The 22,480-nt window shown below is 41.5% G+C and overlaps 1 protein-coding gene across 1 annotated transcript in view; it reads right to left on the reverse strand.

The window, feature by feature from the left end:
- cachd1 (cache domain containing 1) overlaps positions 1-22,480 on the reverse strand; it is a 113,331-nt gene that overhangs the window by 60,850 nt on the left and 30,001 nt on the right. Inside the window, exon 2 of the mRNA XM_050055506.1 lies at positions 7,232-7,294. Within this exon, the coding sequence (XP_049911463.1) occupies positions 7,232-7,294 (63 nt within the window). The remainder of the gene's footprint in view (positions 1-7,231; positions 7,295-22,480) is intronic.

Consider the following 22,480-nt stretch of genomic DNA (forward strand, 5'->3'; position numbering starts at 1 on the left):
AGCCAAAATACTACAAGTATTGCACAAAGGATCTACACAAGCGTGCACAGAAGCCTTTTAAAACACTAATCATGTGGTATTGACACCTAATAAAAGTGGTGATTACAAGTTAGGTTTTGTCAATGTGGTTGCAAGGTGTGGCACACCAATAGCACATCTGTGTAAACTGTGCTTTATAAAGGAGAAGTCTTTCAGTTCAAAATTTCTGATTTTGTTTTGTTGGTATTTTTGTAATAAGAGTTATTTTTGTGGCTTAGGTAAGGACACAAACGCTTATAGTGTTTATCTCAATGTTACAATATTTTAGCTGTGTATTTAACTATATTCCTGCAGGTCATAAAGGTTTACTTTCAAGCATTTCCATTCATTTGTTCTCTCCCTCCCCTGCTAACTCATTACAGTCGGCTATATGCATATAAATACAGCTGAATACAGAAACTGACCTAGACCAGCTCCTCTCTTATGACATAAAAGCTTTTTCTGTCTGTCGGCTTCACTGTACTTCAGTTGGTGCTTTCTCAATATGTTTCTGGTTTGCTCTCCCACTAGTTTTCTTTCTTTTTTTAAGACCTTAATTTAATTTCTTTGCTGCTTGCTTCTCAAGTGCATTTCCTTCTCTGTCTTTTCGCTGCTTTGTTCTGAGACAAGCTTCCTGTCACTGTGACCTCTGCTTTTTTCTCTATCTTTAAGTTTTGACTATAAATAGCCAACTTCTACATTTTTGCTGCAACAATGATGTGATGGATCTTAGGGTAATGCTAGAACTATACATTGGTGCAGGCAAAGCACACAGCGCTGTCTCTGTCCTCAGGTTGCCGGAAATTTAACCCCAACTCATAATATCTTAATTTGGATGATAATAGTTAATATAGACAGATGTCCAGGTAAACTGCGAAACTGACAAATGTTTCCTCTGTTCTGAATATGTAATGTCCATGTGTAAACACACACACACACACACACACACACACACACACACACACACACACACACACACACATACACACACAATTCAATAATCACAAATGAAGCTGAGCAATATCAAAGACGCCCAGAAATCAGGCTGCACTTAGTGTGAAATCCATCAGTGTTAAAAGCAGAGCCGGATGATGGATGTCTGAGGGTGAAGAACAAAAACCACTCTCCATTTCTACACAGCACAACCTTCATCATTTAATAAGAAAATCCAACCTATAATACATCGCAGGGCCAACACAAAGTAAAAGGTGGGAGCAGAGGTGTTGGAAATATTTGTGGAAAAGAACCAGTGCTTAAAACTAGCTCTTATCAACGCGCATGCTATCTTATGTGCAGTGCAGTTATGGAGATATATTGAGAGCCTTGCACAATCCAAATTTTAAATACACCATCAACCATTTGTCTTGCTCCTAAAACAACAGTTTCTCTTCATTTAAAGAGAGAAAATGTGCCTTCAAAATGCATGAAAACCGGAGGGCAGGAAGCAGAAAATGGTGTTTCTAAACAAAGGCGAAACAGCTAATTCAATCAGTGTTTACTGGGGTCCTTAATGAAGGACCCTGGACATGCATACATTATACTTTGTTTTTCTACCTCTGAAGGACTGGGTTCTGGTTGAGCACACATCTCACAGTGCTCTTTTAAAATAGGGTTCCAGCTCCTTTGGGGAAACTAATAACCAGCTCTGCAACCGTCTCCTGGGGGACATTAATAATCAGCGCCTCACCACCACCACCGCTTCACAACAGGTTTCTGTTGTTGCTTTATTTTGCCTTGAAAGGATGTTGTGGGAATTGTGAGAAACTTGCATCCACTTAATCTGAAACATCACATGCGTGTTGTCTGTTACAGATTATCCGCTTAACTTGAAAGCTGTCACATGATCCACTGGTTTACTCAAGATCTGCTGAAGAATTAATTACTAGTTAGAGCTTGTTACTTTGGGATTACCTTGACATTTAAAATCTGTGAAATATTTGAATGATGGTGTGAGCGCAGAGTCGGGATGTTTTGAGGTGCTATTGTGTAGCTACTTATCAAAAATGTATGTTTACTACATTAAATATGTTAGTTAGTGAGACATGATTGATTTTTACTAGTAACACTTTGTTTCTTCCTGGCATGAGGGGGAAGTCTATACTTTTTTCAATTCAATATCTTTTTAACCTCTTTATTCATTTTTAATCAATCTTCAGAACTCGAGTATTTTATTTTTGTGTGCTGATAAGTTATGATTTGGTTTTCATATTGTTATTTTATTTGTTGGTGCAACATAGGCTTTTGTTCAGCAAATTGATTTGATTCAATACTTTTTTGCCGTTGATCTGAATTCAGATAGTTGCATTAAAGTGTCAGAATACAGGTGTAAATTAAGTTTCTCATGAGGCACACATACAAGGTATGTATGCACTGATGGTTACAATAACACACACACACACNACACACACACACACACACACACACACACACACACACACACACACACACACACACACACACACACACACAAAAAAGTCAGTGGCAGTGGTCTGAATACTTTCCGAGGCCATTGTAAGTTACCTTCTCAGCCTTGTTGAATACAGAAAAAGGCTTATTTCCACAGTAACTGGAACCCCTTTGTTCACATCCCATAATTACCGGTGCCTGCAAAAAGGCTGCGATTCAAGCCAGGAACAGGGAAACGTACCGCGACCCACTGACCGCTTGTACACCTAATCAGCCGGCCGCTATTCCTATTAGGGGTTTAACAGGGGCCTGAGGCACAGCCCACAATTACTCCTACCCCACCACAACCAACACACACACACACACCAAGACACTAATATGTGCGCTCTCACACACGGACATAAAGTTAAACACACAAACGTGGTCCTCCCCCCCTACATACAGTACTATCCATGCATGGCAGCGTGGCAATTAGCTGCAGCAGACTTTGTATTAAAAAGGAGGAAAATGGGCCAGTGTTCAGCTGAGGAGTGTTTCCATAGCTGGGAGGGGACAGTGAGACAGAAGGAGAAAGTAAGACCTGGCTTTTAACAGAGTGACTTAAGAGAAACCAGAAACTTCTAGCCGTGCAAGTTAAAGCTTCAGTTACAGGCTGCCACAGTGCAGCCAAAGCAAACCTGCGCTGTGCAGATTAACCACACTCTCCAAAACACAGGGCTCCTCTCTCCACTCTCTGACCCATCCGACCAGCTTTTAGGGTTTACAGCACCCAGTGGGGTTGGTTCAGCCGCAGAACTGGAGTGAGTGGAACGGGTGCACCCTGACTTCATGTGTTGGTAGTGTTGAGGTTTGCCAGCCGGCCTTCGACCACAGTCACTGGCTGTAGTGTTTATGGTGAGACCGAGGCTTGCATTGGGATGAGGTATATATAGGGATGAGTATAAGAGGGACACTTGGTAACTAAGAAAAGAAACCTGACTGCACATGTCCTTCTTCTCCTTGAATCTTTGTTACTGAGTAAGTGCATTTCCACTGGTGAGAAGAGGATGTGCTGCTTCCAATGACTGCCAGAAAGGTTTATTATGCTTCCACACTGCTGAGTTTGTTCGCTCTGATGATGGTGATGTGAACTCGTCAACATGATTTGATAAAATAGGAAATGTCTTTCAGTACTAAATGGAAAAAAAACTCCTGCTCACAAGTCTGTTGTGAAAAGCAGTGTCAGGTAACAATGGAGGAAATGTCACGGTAAAAGCATGATCAAAAGAGAACACCATGATACCAACATGAGAGGAATCTACCGGTTTTGAAAAAGCTCAATGCTATTGTGTGGAATGAACTAAAAAAATGTGCAGTACAACAACATAAATTATTACAGCTGAATACCACAAACTGTTCATTTAATATCAAGCTGATGCTGTTGACTGTTTGCAGAATTTCATATTATGTGTTGAGAAAAATAACATATATTTAGATTTATAAGGCAAAATCAGAGATGTTTAGGACTGACCAAATCTGCATATTGTAAGAATTAGTGGTCTTATGCCACAACTGATATCCTCAATGAAGGAGTAAATGCAGTAAACAGATAAAATGGTGAACACAACATGTCAGCAGCACAGACCTGAAAAAGGGGGAAATAATAAAAAATGTAATTTCTCACTTGAATGGAACCATTTCTGGTTGTCCTTTCCCTTCCACTTCTTAAATGTCACCTTGTGAAGAGTTTATCTACCTGGGCTGTGAGTGACAGCCGCAACACTCCCTCACACACAAAGATAGAGCAGTATACTGAACTGATGTAGCGTTTTCTATTAACTCAGCTGAACTATTTCTATGGGCTCAAAATGTCCTTTTCTGTGATTTACTACCACTCCTATGAGGATGTAAATATGGATGAGTTGATTACTTCTATACGAAACATCTAACATTTGTCAAGTATGCACTTTTCAGAGCGATTGCCCTACAAGCCTTAGTTTGAGAACGTCATGTCAACCTCTAGAATTTGTGAAAAGGTGATTTTTAAAATTATTTAACAGATAAAAGGCCTCACCGGGATTAAAATGATCTTTTGCAGGATTGACCTGGCCAAGTTAGCAGTGTGATTTAACATTAAGGGTGCTTTCAGACCTAGAGTTGTCTTGCTTTGGTCCGAATCAGGGACTTGCTTTGTTATAAAGTTGTATAATTGCCTGAGTTGGTTTGTGTTCTCACGGCAGCATTTACAAGCAGACCAGATCAAATGCCTTGCATGCTCTTGATTGGTCTGAGTTTTCATGCGGGAAAAATCCAGGAGGTAAAAATAACGTTGAAGAAGAGTACACCTCCAAGATAAATGCAACACTTTCTAATGTCACAATGGAGGTTGAGTTTAGCGCTGGTCATCGTGGACTATACTGCTGTCGTCATTGTTCATTTTAGGTAAACCATACAGTTTGAAAACAAGGCGCGGCTCGAACTAGAAAACAATGTTTTGATGCATTGGATGTGCTGAATGCACATATTAAGGCAGTACAGGAGGAGGCAGCACATTAATAATCCTCCAGGACTGTAACATGCTCATGTTTAACCCAAACAATGTGTAATGAGACTGCATTAGGGTCAGATCGAGGTCGGAACACAGTCTCACCACAAACGAACTGCACCAGAGTTCGTTTGTAACCGGACCAAGACCACCTCTTCAAGAAGGTCTCAGTCTGGTTGTTTTGGTGCAGACCTGAGTGCGATTGCTGTGTTCACACCTGCCCAAACAAACTGCTCTTAGGGGATAAACAAACGTGGGTCCGACTGAACCGAACCAAACGGGGCAGGTGTGAAAGCACCCTACTTGTTAGTATCCCATGTTGATCTGCTCCCTCAGTATTGGAGCCCAATCAAGGACTATTTTTAATGGATTGTTTCAGCTCTGTGAAGCTTGATCTATATTTAAGTCTTTATTATAACTCATAGCACTCTGGGATATTACTTGTTAACACAACCCATTGCTAAGACATCAGGTAGCGCTGACCCGAATCGATGTCCAAATCAGTATTCAAATGCTTAAATTTTTGTTTTGGTGGTGGAGGAAATTGGAAATAGGTGGCAAGTAGTTGCAAGTGTTATTAACTTAAAAAAACATTGCTTGCAATAGTCCACCTTCCACGCTCTCTTCTGTCTTTTTATCACTCTCTCTCACACATACACGCAGCAGCACTAAGTCCTACTAAAGTTGTCACTGTTGCAGGTGGTTGATTATTGTACACTAATATGATTGTGACATTTACTCTCTCCCAAGTCGTGTCACGTCCATTTGAAGCTTTTAATATTCGCAGGTAGTTATAAGTGAAGCTTTAAAGCCCCTAAAATGGTATTCGAGAGAGTCCTAACTGCATGCATGTGAATGGTGAACCGGCATGAAAACATTAGCAGCCAGCAGTTTCAATTCAAGATATCCACTGGGTTAAACAATAGAATAGACTGGAACAGACTCAACCACAGAGACAGAAAGAAGGGAGCGCTTGTGTCATTAGAATGGGACAGATGTCTGCGCATCTCTCTGAATAATGAATTTCCTGAGGAGAAGCTCATCTTTGGGGCCAGTGGCTCTTCTCTGGAGCTCCTTGCCCTCTCTCCCTCGCTGCAGAGCCACTCCTCCTAATTGAGTCTCACTTTGGCTCACGGACACAGCCCCTCTGCCCAGAGAGAGCACGCAAGCCAACTATGCCAGAGCTGTCATCTGAATTAGTTGGCGTGCGACTCAGAAGGGTTGCAGCTAGAATGTATGGGCACTCTATGAGCTTTAAAAGTATTCCAGCCAGGACGTGAAGTCAGCACTGCTCTGGGACTGGCACTTATTAACATACAATTGATCCATGTGATGCCAGTTCAAAATCTGAGACTTAGTACTGTAGCTGAGGTTTCTGTGAAAGGAAATTCTTTCAGACCTGTATCCACAAAGTGGGACTTGCACAACAGGTTACAATTATCATGATGAACTCTCTGTAGCCTGGAAACACCAGGGGTTGTATAAACATTATTTTTTGTGCAGGTTAGCGAGGAAAAGGCTACGTCTCTATTGAGAGGAAGAAACAGCAACGCTTTAAGGCCAATTTGGATCTGCCTCTGGAATAGTAAATAGCTGCAAGGTGAGAGTTATTATATATTTCACACACATGCACTGACACAGATGGATACGCTGATGAAAACACAGAAGCACGGTCACAGGAGAAATGCAAACAAACATCCACCTGTCTGTTCTTGCTAGTGGCTGTTTACCAGTCTGGTGTTTACCGTCACTCTTCCAAGATCCCTGACGCATGAGTAGACACACACACACATATGCCATGCCCTGCACACAATCATGTTTGACTTGACCCAAGACGCCAGAAATTCTGAGCATAGTGTTTTTTCCATTCCAGGGCCAAAATGGCACACGTACACTTTGACTTGTGGATTTTGGTTTTCAAAAAGATGCCGTTCTCTCCTTCAAGGCGTCTTATTCTGTCTGACTGCAGCTCTGCACTCACATTGTGAGCAGAGGAAGAGAGAGAGACGGAGAGACAGCTCATAGACAAGTGGAAAAACAGACAGAGAACTTCAAAGCCAATGAGACAGCAGCCGCAGAATTTTAATAAACCCCCTTTTTCCTCTGATGGCGAGTGTGAGTGTGTCTGCTCAATGCTGCTGAATTGAACACTACACAAGACCACAAACAGACACCAACCGTGGTACATGCATGCACAAACAGGCAGGTACACACACACACACACACACACACGCACACACACACACACACACACAGAGGAAAGGAGAAGCCTTTGTTACTCACCTGCTGCACTTCTGTTTCCCCGTTTGATGTCTTCTCAGTATACACAAACGAGTTGAAAATCCTCTGTGGGGAGACAGCAAGAGAAAGAAGCAGAGACAATGAGGTTAGATCAGGAGGAATGCAGAAGATTCGGATCCAATAACTGAAAAATATCTCCTGAGGAAGAATATTGGCAGAGCTCCTTTATAGAGATAGATTTTTGTTGCAGGTGTTGCAGAGCAGAGACCTTTTGTTATCAACGCTCCGGGATTACATCGACAAAAACTGTCAAAATTGTGGATCGGTGAAAAGACGCTGAATGCAAAAGTACTTTCCCGCTGGGAATGTACAAACTATTGCATTATTATTATCACAAGGTTACCAAAGAGTTCAAACATTTACACCTCTTTATGTTCTGTACCATGACTGCACTTCCTCACTTTAAAGAGAACACAGTCAGACTAAAAGCTTTTAGTGGCTACATGCCATTCGTGCCAATTAAGCAGACCAGCTATAATGAAGCTGCCACCGGGACAAAATGTGTCTATTTTAATGTGTATCACATAGTACATGTCAGATTCTCATTCTTGTTTAATCTTTCGCACATTTTTTTCCTGATCACGTTCTCCTGTATTTTATTGAGGCTTCTGGGCTCTTTTATGGCATTTTGTGTTCAGCAACAATATTACATACACTGATGATATGTTTGACTTAAAAAAAAGTAGTCTTTGCAGAATGTTGATTAATTCAATCATCAAAGTATTATGGAAAGAAAATGTTCAGGGTTGCCATGGCAATCACAACACCTGCATTTCAAGAAATTGTGAATGATACCATTTCCTGTCCTGACTGTTAAAAAGTTGAACATAAGCCCCTCTCCCACTGGACAGTAAAACACCAACACCCACTAACATCTGGCTTTTTCTTTCATTTAATGGTAAAGGTTACAATCTGCATTCACTACCAGGTCAAATGACTCTGCAGTAGTGACGGGTATTTATCTGCTCTGGCGCTGATCGGCAGTGATGGAAATACTACATCCAGGTGGACATGCCAATTTTAGCCCCTTTGTAGATGCCATAAAATCACAGGCACTGACAAATACCGTCTGTATTCAAAGTCCAAGCAGGGCTTTATACATAGCATAAAACATTTGTACGTCACACTTGACCAATTTCTTCCAGGGTAATATGACTTGGTGCAGACAAGCTACTTATATGGGTTAAAAAAAAGTGATGGTATCATCCTTGATTTCACAATCTGCATTTCAGTGTGGCCTCGTCAGCCAGTGGTTTTAGAGTTACGTGTACAAACCTGACAGGGAAACAGTTCATCACAATCTAGTTAAATTTATCCACATAAATGACCTTTAAAAACTAACACTGAGACAGACATGATCTTTAGTGCTGAAGAGAAATTCAGTCAAGAAGATCACACATCACTGCTGGTGTTCTGTCAATGTGTCTTGTTGGCTTACAAGTAACTACTTTAAGTAATAACAGGTTCAAGTAGAGTCATGCAAGGTATTCCATATTCAGCACAAATAGCTGCTCAGTAATGTCTTCAATTTTCACATGAGCCTTTTTGATTTAGCCTAAATGATTCGGCTCACAGGAGATCTACTGCTGAAGTACAATAGTAGGTCAAAGACCACTGGACTGAAGTGAAGACATTTTTAGCATGAGGGACCAAATACCTTCAACGATTTGTAGAAAATTCAGCGGGTTAAACCAAATTATCACCATTACTCTATGGAGAAAATCCAAAGTTCAAACAGGGCATCCAATCTTACTGCTGAATAAACTGGGCCAAGTATAACTAAATGGACGAAATCAAACAAAACCACACATTTACAGTGCTTTTTCATTGGCACCTATGGCTGTGCCGAACCAAACCATTTTGCATTGACTTGCCTTTCCATAACCAGTTTGAATGTGTTGCGTTGTGCTAAGTGGACCACCTCTTGAGTTGGGTCAAAGCACGCCCAACCGCCTCCAAGCTGGTCACAATGACGTCAGATGGGCTTCGCAAACATTCAGTGACGTTTTTCAAGCAATAAACGGCAGGCTAGAAGCCAGGAAAAGTCGTAACAACGGCCTGAAGATTCATGATAAGTAGCTGGCTTCCAATGATCATTGCACAGTGAGTGCAATAGAGGGCAGTGCTGAAAAGGGTGCTACTTTTCGACATCTTCGACTCAAGACCAGCATGTCATCAGTTAAAGTCACGCTTTCAAATGGGTAGTCCTGTTGCAGTTGTATGGGGATTCAAATCCCTGCTGCACTGAGGTGACTCGCTGAGTCTAACCAAGTCAAGCCAAGTCAGCACAGGGCCATAAGTCTCTCATGGCAATGACATTTTTACTTGTGAAGCACAGGTGTAATTAATAACATTAGCATTAATACATTCCATTCAGGTGTTTCAGGACCTTGTAGTGTTTGTTTTGGCTCACTGATGTTGATATTAAATTAGTTACACTTATGCTTCTCCTGCTATGACAAGTCAAAATGCAGTGAGACAGTTTTTTAAAAGGAAACCAAGCATATAAAATTTACAACATCATGGCATAACACACAAGAAATAAACTAAATATATTTACAAGTCCCCAGTGTTGTGGGTGGTGTTATATTGTGATGGTGCCTAATAAAATACTGTCTGACTACAGGTAATTAATGATCAACACTGACTCAGATGGAAGAGTCTTGATTGTAGATCCAGAGCGAGGCAGACATTAGTAGTGATGGATTTCTCAGCTTAGACAGGTGCATGTGGAGCTATTTTATTACTGCTCCAGAGAGAATGATAAACCTGGTTATCTGCCAAAACAACCAACCCATAGACCCAGACAGTAATGTTCTGTCATTTACATCAGTTTCTGGGTCGAGGAGGAAAATGCGTCACCTGTCTGAATCTGGAGGTCAGCCATGACACAAAATGAAGGTTTTCATGAGCCCCTAATCACAAGGTGATGTTAAATTTCCCTGCTCACCTTCCAGCCTGAAACATTTTAATAGTCCCTGATTTATATTGTTAAGTGAATATGAAGCAGAGCGCTACATTAAGGCATGGAGAAAATGAGTCCTGGTGTGACCTCAGCCTTAACACATGCTGAGAGAGCCAGAGAAACACATTTTAAGAGCTGCCTGAATAGCACACATACATGAACACACACAGCTTCTTTCAGAGGGTCTCCTGAGTCCCATCAGCTAAACATTTTCTCTCTTTCTCACACACACTATTTCCAAACGCAGGCAGCAGTACTACGTGGCAGCTACAAAGTGAGGAAAACTAATGTTTGCGTTGAGGCGGCAGGTAGGCAGGTGTTACACTGTAAGCCGACCCACTGCACACACACAACCTTAAATTACCTGGTTCCACACTGCACTGCAGTTTCCTGCCGCCTGTCTACACCTTTTGTTGAGACACATTCCAGAGGACACCAATTACCAAGAATGCACCACATCCAGACTTGGAGCTCATTCACTATGGTTTGTTATTGCAACGGTGTGGATACACCTTTATACCCTTTAACGGATCTCTACAAAGCATAACAAAACAAAGTGGTTTCACTGGTTTCACACAGTTAAAGGGCAAGGTGAGCAGTTTCTTCTAGATACTGTCAGGCTGTTTTCATGCACTGCTCATACGTTTTTCTACAAAAAGTAAGTTTATGTGAACCCACATATTGGGGAAGGCTGAGATCACTTGACCAATGTGCTGACAGGAATAAAGAAGTAAGCAGGCTAAATATTACAATTTCTTGTTCTTTTGTCTGACATACAAAGCAAAACCCTGTGGTGGATGAATTAACTAAGATCCCCACTTGTGTAAAAGTACAGGTATCTTAAGAGAAAATGACTTCAATAGAAGTTTAAGTCACCTATTAGAATATTACTTGAGTTTTAAAGTATTTGATGATTATTGTGCTAAAGTATCAAAAGTAATTTTGATATTAAATGTAAAAAGTATTTTAAGTAGATGTACAATTAAATGCTGTTAATAAAAAGGAAGCAGTCATAAGCATGAGGTTTATTTCTTCTTAACATGAACAAAACTTTAAAAATGGAGCCTACATTGAACTTGAAGAAAAATTAGGTGTTTGTCACAACTTAAAAGACTTACAAAATCCAGATTTTCCTTCCCTCCCATTTCTTCATTCATTCGTCTGTCCCTTCCTTCCGCCTTTCCTTCCCTATTTTGTTGTTAAGTAACTAGTTTGCTTACGGGAAATGTATTGGAGTAAAAGTATACATTTTATTTAGGAAATTAAGTGGGTAAAAGTGAAAGTGGACAGAAATTAAGTATTTTTACCTTGTTACATTACACCACAGACAACACCCACAGGTATCCAGGTTAGTACAATGCAAGATAGCATTTGTTTACATTTGACAAGCTTAGACCAATACAATGTTGGCTATTTCTTGTTTGAAAATGGACTTAAATGATTAATATATCATCAAAAAAGTTGCCGACCAAACAAAAACACAGAGAGACACAAAGAGGCAAATAAACAGCAGCAGCAACACTGCAAAATCTCTTTATAATTCTGTCTTCTGGTACATAATTAGGCCATTCAGTTAGCGCTCTTCCAGATTAAGTGTCAAATGTTAATTCTAAAAATTTAATTATGTCTAATATGGCCTATAGAAGCAGGCTGGCATAAATACAAACAGAGCTAATTGTCAATCTGCCTTCAGCATAACTTTAACAAAGTGCTCAGTTTTAATCCTGATGGTCTAAATTGAGTCAGCGGCTGTCCTGCTTTAGAACGTTTTCCTTTCATTTTACAGAGGCATGAAACTAACAGAGAAGTGCCATGCAAACGGTTTCATTATGTTATCATAACACACACACACACACACACACACACACACACACACACACAGAGCTGCATATTTCACTACTGAGTTATTTACAAAGTGCAAAACCAAGCCCAGACAGTCTACTGTTCCACACCCTTCTTGGTGGAAAAAAAGAGAAGGTCCAAGATTCAGAACTGTCAAATAAACACGAACAAGCACACACAAACAGAGCTGCCACTACTTAGCAGGAGTCATGTGCTCTCAAAACACTCCACTAACAAAAGGGAGGGAAAATGGGGGGAGAGAGAGAGAAATACACACTTGAATGGAGAAACACTTTGTTTCCATTAAGCCAGCAATTCTGAAAAATTGGGAACAAATCCTGAGGAGAGAGAAAACTCCTGTTGTTGATTAGCCACAGGTTAGCTGTCTTTCCCCCAGTGCCTCGAGTGTTTGTTGTTGGAGCTGCTTTGCGGTTTTCACAGCTATGGAGCAGCCGGGGAGGAATGCTCAGCTCTGAAACCCGAGAGGCCTGAGGCTGCCTGGGCCACCGTGAGCCTGTGGCCTCCCCTGACCCATAATCAAACACTGAAATGTACACAGACACGTTCACACCAGTGGAGAGGCGCATACAGACAACTACACCATGTCAGGGGGATTCATATAGGCGATACTATGAGGAAAAACAACACTTAAATTCTCCAGTGGATGTCCAGCACATGATGGGAAATCATATAGGAATTCCGTGGAAGTATTCTGGTAGAAATCTGACTTTGTAAGTGTGGGGTTTGTTTCCAAGAAATTATGTATAAAAGAAATGCCATGACAGACACTGGACACAATATACTATACCATATAACGGAATGCAATGATTTGCAAATTCCTTTTGTCCTACGTTCAATTGAATGCAGTACAAAGACAAGATATTTAATATTCAAACTGATAAAATCTATTGTTTTGGGGGCAGGGGGAACTAAAGACTGGGAAAGTTGTGGAAAGCCCCAAAAACACCCGAACATTCCACAGGCTAATTGGTAAAAGGTGATAGTATCATGACTGGGTATGAAAAGGGCATCCCCATAAGGCCCCGTCATTCACAAGAAAAGGTTCACCATTTTCTGAAAAACTGTGTAGGCAGTCAAACAGTTTAAGAACATTTCTTAATGAACAATTGCAAGGAATTTAGAGATTTCACCATCTACAATCCATAACATCACCACAAGACTTAAAAGAAGTTGGCAAAATGTCTGCATCAATATTGAATGTCAGTGACCTTTGACCTCTCAGGCTGCACTGCATTAAAAACTGACTTGATTGTACAAAGGGTATCACTACATGGGCTCAGGAACACTTTGGAAAACCTTTGTCAGTAAACACAGTTCATCACTGCATCTACAAATCCAAGTTAAGACTCTACCATGCAAAGCAAATGTCATATCTTCAACAACATCCAGAAACACCACCATCTTCTCAGGGCCTGAGCTCATCTGAGATGGACTGACACAAAGTGGAGAAGTGTGCTGTGGTCTGACGAGTCCACATTTCAGGTTGTTTTTGGAAATCATAGACGTCATGTCCTCCGGGCTAAACAGGTAAAGGACCATCCAGATTATTACCAGCACAAAGTTCAAAGCCAGCATCTGTCATGGTATAAAGGTGTGCAAGGTCCCATGGCATCATGGATAACTTTCACATTTGTGAAGGTATTATGAATGCTGAAAGATACACACAGGTTTTGAAACAACATACGCTGCCATCCAGAAGAGTTGTTTTCAGGGACGTTCCTCTGTATTCCAGCAGCACAATGCCAAACCACATTCTGCACGTGTTACATCAGTGTGGCTTCATAGTAAAAGAGTACAGGTACTTGACCGGCCTGTCTGCAGTCCAGACCTGTCTCTTTTGAAAATGTGTGACTCATTATGTAGCGCAAAATACAGCAAGACAGGTCATGGCATTGTTGGGCAACTGGAGTAAAAATGGAAAAGAATTTCACTTTCAAAACTTCAACGATAAGTGCCCTCAGTTCAGTGTTGTTTGAAGTAAAGGTGATGTAACACAGTGGTAAACATGCCCCTGTCCCAACTTTTTTGGAACATGGTATAGGCATCAAACTCAGAATGAGAGTATATATTATTATATATTGCAAAAAACAATCAAGTTGATCAGTTTGAACAATTAATACTTTTTGCATTTTTGCAACATTGCACTCTGTTTTTCGTCTAACCAAGTGGTTCCCAACTTGTGGGTCGCAGGTCCATTCTGAATGAACCGCAAGCGATTTGCAAATGTGTCAAGTTTGTAAAACACACACTTAATTTTTAAGTACAGTGAATTTTCGGCACAGAGCGTTTATCTTTAAGTGCCGTTTCCTGCCGTAGGGTGAGTGACTAACTGACACTACTGCTTGACAGAGACAGCAAACTAGCTCGAACACATGGCCAAATGCAAAGATGATGCCCAATGTATTAAACTGTGTGGACCTTGAACTAATGACTAAGGAGAAATCTGGACCCTGGGGCTGGACCAGTTGGGAACCACTGGTATAACCCATAAGAACAGCAGGAAACAACCATATTTTCCTGCGGATTCATCTAAATCAGCAACATGTTGAAGCCTTTGCTTCATGTATCAAGCTGTGGAATAAATCATTCTGTAGCAACAGCATGTCGAGCGTGTGTACGGGAGCGTTCCGTTTGGATGACTAATGAACCAAAGTTACAAACGAGTCCTAACAGCTCTTAACGGAATATCCAAAATGTGTTGAAGTCAAAAAGATGTGATGCACAGTCCTACCAATGGTGTCGCGCTACTCCACTGATCAACAGGTGGCGCAAACATGCCAAGATATGCTGCAATGCGCCAACAAAGGCAGGGGAGATGACTGCAAGCTAGTAAACATGGATGTAAACAATACCAGATTTTAAATAAATAAAATCAGCTCTGCAGATGTTTCATGATGAAAGAAATCCACTTGCTTGTTTGTTAGACCTCAAGTGTACACACACAATGCGTTTTGGTGACTAACAATGAATGTAAATATGACTTTTGTTTGTTTACAGGAAAACTCCACAGGGCCCCTTTAAAATAAAACATCTAACTGGATCCAAATCCAGGCAGCTTTCTCAACACTAAGCTCCCAAGAAATGCAGTCGGACTCCTGCCCATTGATCACAGAGCGCCGGCCTTTGTCTCATTAGGCCACTTTTTAAATCCACCCACCTTGAGGTTAATCCTGACCACAGACGGGTGGTTCACATGAATGACTAAATCTCAGTAGCAGCTCAAACTGCGAGTTACAGTTTTCTGAATTCTGCTGCATGTATTAGAGGAGCTGACTTATGATTTAAACTCTTTCCAGGCTTTATCCAGACAACTTGACCTGCTCCCCTCTCAATTATAGGAAAATAGGAGGATTAAGATCGAGCAGATTTACACATCACAAGAGAACTATTGCAATCCTGCTTCAGTGCGTGCCGTTAGATTGCACTGTTGATGCGTAGAGTCCCAAGCACAACTCTTCCTTTATCATTTTGTTTCTCTCTCTTGGCCTCCCAATCCTTTTTGTACCCTGTTGTAGCAGCTAAACCATGGGAACCCTCTATGTATAAGGCATCCATTTAATTGGGCCTGCCTCTTCAGCTCTTCTGTCGGGCTCTCTTGGGGATGCTATAAACTACCCCAAGAGGCTCTTCTCCTTTAAAGAGACTCTTCTGTTCTTAGTGAGGCGGAGAATAAAATCCAGACACATGACAGACAATACCGACCCAAAGACGGGGGGAGACTTTGAGAGTCACTTGTATGTTTTTAGGGGGAAACACATGGAGAGATCGGCACAGAGATGTGCAGTGGAAGAGAAGAAGTGAAGGGAAAAATGTAGCAGACTGTGGAGAGGTGAAGGCAAGAGCAAGGAAGGAAAGAAAAAAGGAAGGCAGGAAGAGAGGAAGTGGAGGCCAACTGGGCTGACTTGGGAACACATCTATTAGCAATTCTCCCATCATCAAAGGGCAGAGAGGAGCCGTGAGCCACACTAATTTGGAATTGGACTGAAGAACGTGCACACACAAAAACGTACCCGCACGCTCGCGAGCACACACACCCATTAATCCTTTCTTTAGGGCTTGTTGATCAGTGGTCCAAGGTTGATCTGTGAAACCACTGCAGGGCAAAATGGGAGCATGGGCACACCACTAATGTGTGTGTGAGCGAGTCAAAGTGCCAATCCTGTGTGCTGCGCATGTACGTGAAGCTCATCGACTGCTTATCTGTCACTACAGGCTTCTCATTGAAGGAAATGTCTGCGAACGTCTCGCACACACACACATTTCACATCCACACATTAGGCTGCAGTGTAGATGTTTTGGAGCTGTAGAGCCTGAGAGATTGGTTTCCATACAACTGACAGATAAAAGCCCAAAGCCCAAGGGAGAGTAACTGCTGCTTCCTCCATGCTGCTGGTATACAGCTCAGCCTCCCTCCTTCCTTCAGTGCTTTATCCCCCCCTTGGCTTTTCCTCTCTCCCTCCTTCCCTCCTTCCCTGCCCCCAGCCAACTCTCCGCTCATTGCACTACAAAGAGCTGGAGCTGGGGATGCGGCATCAGAGCTTCGCCTCTGATGTGCGTGTGTGTTGTATTTTTTTTTTACTTTTTTTTCCTAGACCCTTTGCCATGTCTCCATCCCCAACCTCGCCCTCCCATCTCGATTTTTTTTTCTGAGCACTACAAAGCAGAGTCAGGAAACAGGCACCTGGGAGTGGAAAAGCGAGCGAGAGAGAGCACAGTTTCGCAATACAACAAAAAAAGTCTGAAATAATTGCACCTGCAGTTTACAGCGCCATAACACACAGACCGGAACAACACAAGAAAAGAGCATTTGTATTCATTCATTTTTCTGTGGGGATGAACCTGGCGAACTAACCTAGAAAACTCAGAAACGCTTTAAAAAGGATTCACTGTGTTTCCTATCAATTATAACTATGCACAACACAACCTCAGCCCAGCTGGAAAGCAACATGCCACTTTGGTTACGGTGAATCTTTTCACTGAGCTTAACCATTATTTCTCTTTGAGTCACGTCAGGAGGAAGTTACAGCAATAAAAGCATGGTGTGTGATTCTCTTTTAATTAGTGTGACATATAGATGAGACTGTTGTAAGGTTACAGGTTTTGAAAATGAGACTGACACACATTTTTTAGGGCTGAAACAAATCCAAGTGGCCAAAAAGCAATTAATGCATATTTATGCTTGTCATACTAAAGCTATTGGTGAAGTTGTTTTATATCAGTCTATAAATGATGGGAGAACAACATTTTAATAAGGTTCCAAAGCGATGAACACATTCTTTAAAGTCTAACCCAGCCAAATGACACATGGTGGCATCATCTGGCCCCAAGAGATGAGAATCAATTCAGTGCCCTGCTTCTCAGCAGCAAGAATCATACTCTTTGACCCTGTTTAAAATTGGTTTTAAAATGCATCTTGGGCATTCAGATCACGAGTCGACACCACAAAATAAAAATATAAACAACCACCAAGGCACACTGTGATCTGATCACTCAAACTACTTGCCAAAGTGGTCTGGGATGCATTTGACAACATATCTTTTGTAGTGTAAACGCTAATGCTTCCCCAACAAGGATGTAAAAGGAACATACGTCATCAATGCAGGACATGGTGCTTGTTTTGATGCATTCTTTTGCAAGTCGCAAATGACTTTGTCCTGCCAATATCGTTGAAATAAACTACATGTAAATATTTCTTAAAACATTTTTTTTTTCTTAGCTAGCCTGTGCGAAACAAATGTGGCACTTGTCTGGCTGACTGTAGTAAAAACTGCCCTTTGACCTTCAGTGACTACACAGCAACGAAATGTGAACACAAGTGGTCAGCTAGACACTTTGGAAACACATGACAGACACAGGTGTGAGCGGCGATGAGTCTCAGCTATCTGATTGTGTTGAGATCATTAAAAACTCATTGTAAAGCATAAAGCAGGTTTGTTAGCTTTTGTAGGGTAATTGGCATGACACTTGCTTAAAAAACTATTGTGACATAATCTTTAATGTTGGCTACAGATTTCAGGGAAAATATAATGTACTCTCTTTAAAATCTCACCAAAGAATGATTGCTTACTCAAAGGAATGGTTTGGATTTTTTGAATTGGAGTTGTATGAGGTACTTATCTATAGTCAGTGTATTTCATACAGTGGATGGCCGTCACCATGCTCCTAGTTTGGAGAAGCAGGCTGAGTTCAATATGGAAGCTAAATACTGTACTGCTATGGAGGGGGGCAGCAGCAAAACATATTTAAGCCAACTAAAAGAAGTCCCACCTACTAAAAAACATTTCTAACAGTATTAGTGTATGCTATGTTGAAAGTATCTTCACCGCTTTTCCTTCCCGTTGGACAGTCTGTTCTGACGAGGAAGCAGTTAACGGCTTCAGTTCCCCATCTATGCTCTGATGTGTCAAAGCCACCAGGCTCCATTGACAAAAACAGTCATTTTAGCTCACCGAACACAAGAGCTTTTGATCTACCGCTGCCTCGATCAGTTAGTTAGTTTGTGTTACTGTGTGAGTTTCGTGAATCTGAACGAGCCCTTTTAAATGCCAAAGTCACAAAATAACACAAACAAAGTAACTGTTAGAGGCAGCAGTAGACCAGCCACTTCGGTGTTCAGTAATGTAAAAATCACTGTTTTTCCTCAATGGAGTCTGGCTTTGAAAAGAGTGATATAAAAGCTTCATTTATCCTGTTGGAAATCCCTGTCTGACAGTAAGGTAAAGCAGTGAAAATATTCTAAATATAGTGTAGTTCAACTGATAGATTTGTTTTTAGGTGGTTAAAACACAATTTTTGCTAACCCCACCACAGCGTAAGATAATTCAGTTTCCATATCGGACTTCAGCCTGCTTCTCTAAACTGGGTGCATGCTGACCACCATCTACTGTACGTAATGTATGTGCTGTGGATAAGTAACCCATACAACCCCACTTCTAAAAATCTGAACTATCCCTTTAACGCACAAAAACTTCAGTGCATATTTCCAAAGCATTAGTGACTACAGAATGAATCTAAACAACACCATAAAGAAGCACCATAAAAGGAGGAGAAGAAGGGAGGAGGGGTTAAGCAGGAGGAGACATGTCAAATGTGGATCTCTAAGTGTCACTATAACGGCCATAGAGAAACCAAACCCTTGCTAATTAAGTGCGTCTCCATTTCAACCCAGTGGAGCAGGTTTGCTAATTAAATGACTGGCTGTCAGTGTCTGCCAACTGCTTGCCGCTGCATTTATAGGGTGCTGGGGGTCAATTTAATTTGCGTGAATCTAACTAACGGACAAAGTGAAGCAACGGCTCCAAAAGCCCCGGCCCACACACTGTGCTAGTTTGGGGAGTGCATGTTTGTGTGCAGCATGCTAGTCAAAGGCTCGGGGCATCACGGTTAGCTCTGATTTACTGAGCTCCATATTCAATCCTTTACTCGAGTGTTTGTGCTTGTGGACGCTCACGTGCACGTGAGAAATAGGGAGGGTTGCTGCCACATGCAGAAATGATTTCTAGCTTTTATATCTTCATAAAAACTTGGTTGTCATAGTAACGTGACTTAAAGCTGTAATGGATAAAACAGTTCAATGTTCTTTTTAAAGGCAAAGACTGAACCCCAGGCTGCACTGCTTCACAGAAACAATATCACACTTTCCGGCCTGATGTCCGTCGTGAATCCCCCGCCTTCATACCACACTCTCATACTGCTACTGTTCAACTACTACTGCACTGATTTCAGTCACAGTAACACTGAGAGATTAAATAAAATGACAGGATCTTCGTAATCAATCACAGAATCGGATGTAGTCACGTGAAATCCTGAAGTACCCACATTTAGTTGCGTACTCTGGAGAAAAGCACTGCCAGATTTGTGAATTGCCTGAAAAAATCTTGAACAAGTCACAAAGATATAGCTAAGCGCATTGCAATTCAGTGGGCCCTGATCCAAGCAGTAAGGGTGTGGTGGTTATAGCCTGCTGTCACGGCATTCAGCTTTGGGACATTAAGTGAAGACTGGGAACCTTTTCAACATCAAGTCCAGGACCTTGGACCAATGTGTCACACTCACCACATATGATGGATTTTCAATGTGGAGCAGCTTATTAAAAAAGCAATGTTTTCAAACATTTTCCACCAGAATCCTGAATTCTTTTTCTCAATCATCGCCTGAAATGGTTTCACGCCTTCTTAATGCCTTCTTTAAAGAGGAGCAGTAACAGTAGGCTATTTATTTAACTCAACTAAGGGCAACAATATATTGATCAGTATCTTCAGCAGGGGCATAGCCCCAAATTCTGGACCCTATACATGCAGTCGCTCACTTGGCTCTAAGCTGCATTTAGTGCAGGGGCGGACTAAACCATTTTGCACCTTAAAGGGGTGAGAGGGGCCTCAGGAAGCTTCCACAATTCCACAATTTATTTTTTAAACAAAGCTCAGTCTTTCAACCATTTTTTTCAGCCAGTTTAATTTAGTATTTAGTTATGTCACTAATTACTTTGAAATAACAAACGGCGAACAAAGCCAAACTTTTCTTTAAAGGCTTTACGAGGGCCTCCCTCCCATTGGGGCCCTGGATAATTAGTCCCACTTTTCCTCCCACTGTGACGCTTCTGATCTTCAGCTAAATACATGGGTGAAGCTGTCAGAAAAGGCAACAGGGAAAAAGACCTGGGGTTGGTAATGTATCTGAATGTTTTTGAAATATTCTTTGATAGTGGAAACCAAAATTCAAGGACCCCAACTTTAATACAGATATATTTAAAATGAGCCCAAATACAAAAACACAAACGTATAATTGTTCAGTGGAAATATGTGGATGGTAGAAGTATGATTTTTGGTACAAAATTTCTGTCCACTCCTCTTCTGGCAGCAACAGTTATCTTTATTACTGATTAATCTGGCGATAAATTTTCTTCATAAATGATTTAGTCTACAAAAGACACAAAAACAGTCAAAAATATCCACCATAGCATCCTACAACATAGAACAAAGTTTTTTGTGTGTGTGACCAACAAAATCTAGCTTACTATGATGTAAAACGAAGAAAAGCAGCACATTGTAATATTTGAGAATGTGGACATGTTCAAATGTTTGGCATTTTAGCCTGAACCAAAATGCTTGGCAAGCCTATTTTTTGGGGGGAGTGGGAGGGTTTCCTGTGTATTTTATTGCTGAAATCAATAATACTTAATACTTTATTTTTGCTTGTCAAATTTATTGAGCTACCAATCCCAGAAACTCAAAATCGATGATGCTCTCAAGAATGGTTCAACAAAACAGATCCCGCAACTTATCAAAAAACACACCTCAAAATCTCAAGATGTCTTAAAATGACTTTAAAAGTCATAGCAGTAACACATTACCAATTGTAATCAGCTCCCTAAAAAGGGGAAAGATAGACCTACAGTACACAAGTGCTTTAAACTCACGTTTACAGATGCCTTGGATATTATTTCAGCCAAATGCACTACAGAGAGCAAAGACCTCTACCTGGACTTTCTTTATCTCCCTCTCACTCATTCAACCAGCGTCTCGTCCAGGCCAATGCGGTGGGAGGGTGAAGCCTGTCAGCTATCGGGTGCTGAGGTTCTGAAATAACAAGACCCCCTTTTGTCCAAACAGCATCAGGGCCAAGAGAGAGAGAGTGTCACCGCCATCCAGATCCTAACAGCCTCCCCACCACCCCCTACACCTACCCGAGAGGCTCTCGGTCTCGGCCTGGGATGTTTGCTCTGCCTCTCCACCAGACAGGATATAATGCTTTCCACATGTGAAAGAAAAATGGGAGGGAATGGAGGGCGGAGGAGGAGAGAACTGTGGAAAAAGTGGGGCGGGGTCAGACGAGAGCAGTAAAGAGAAGAGGGAGATAGCAGAGCTGCGGTTTGATAACAACCAAAGCCAAGCATTGGTAGTACAGAGAGCCAATAAAATCTGAGAGAAGTACAAACGATCTATCATGACTGACATTATGACTACTGTCATAGACATTTCAGTTTATTTTGTTGATGTGACAACTTCTTGTAGCCACCTCTAGACACTCAGCTAAATTGAGAGACATTTTTGCCTTCTTTTTCCTGTGAAATCAAACGGACTTCAAGCATGTCTAGTGTTCCCCATTTAGCTCTCCCGCAGCACAAAGGATGGTAATGAACCATCTCAATTGTGGCTTTGCTGCAGTCCAAAAATAAGGCATTGTGACTCAAATGAGAGACATAATCTAGCAGCTTAGTGAGAGTAAATGAGGTTTCCGCCTCTCCCGCTCTCTTTGGGAGTTGAGAAACAATGAATGCATGTTTTGGGCACTCACCATCAAACAGTGTACACTGAGGGTAGAGAGGAGAGTGAAGGACATGAAGCATACAGAGAGACGTTGTGCCCAAGTTCTGTGTCATGAACACAATGCTCAGTTAAGCA

Source organism: Epinephelus moara, chromosome 10, assembly GCF_006386435.1.
Source record: "Epinephelus moara isolate mb chromosome 10, YSFRI_EMoa_1.0, whole genome shotgun sequence".
In the NCBI taxonomy this organism is placed as follows: Eukaryota; Metazoa; Chordata; class Actinopteri; order Perciformes; family Serranidae; genus Epinephelus; species Epinephelus moara.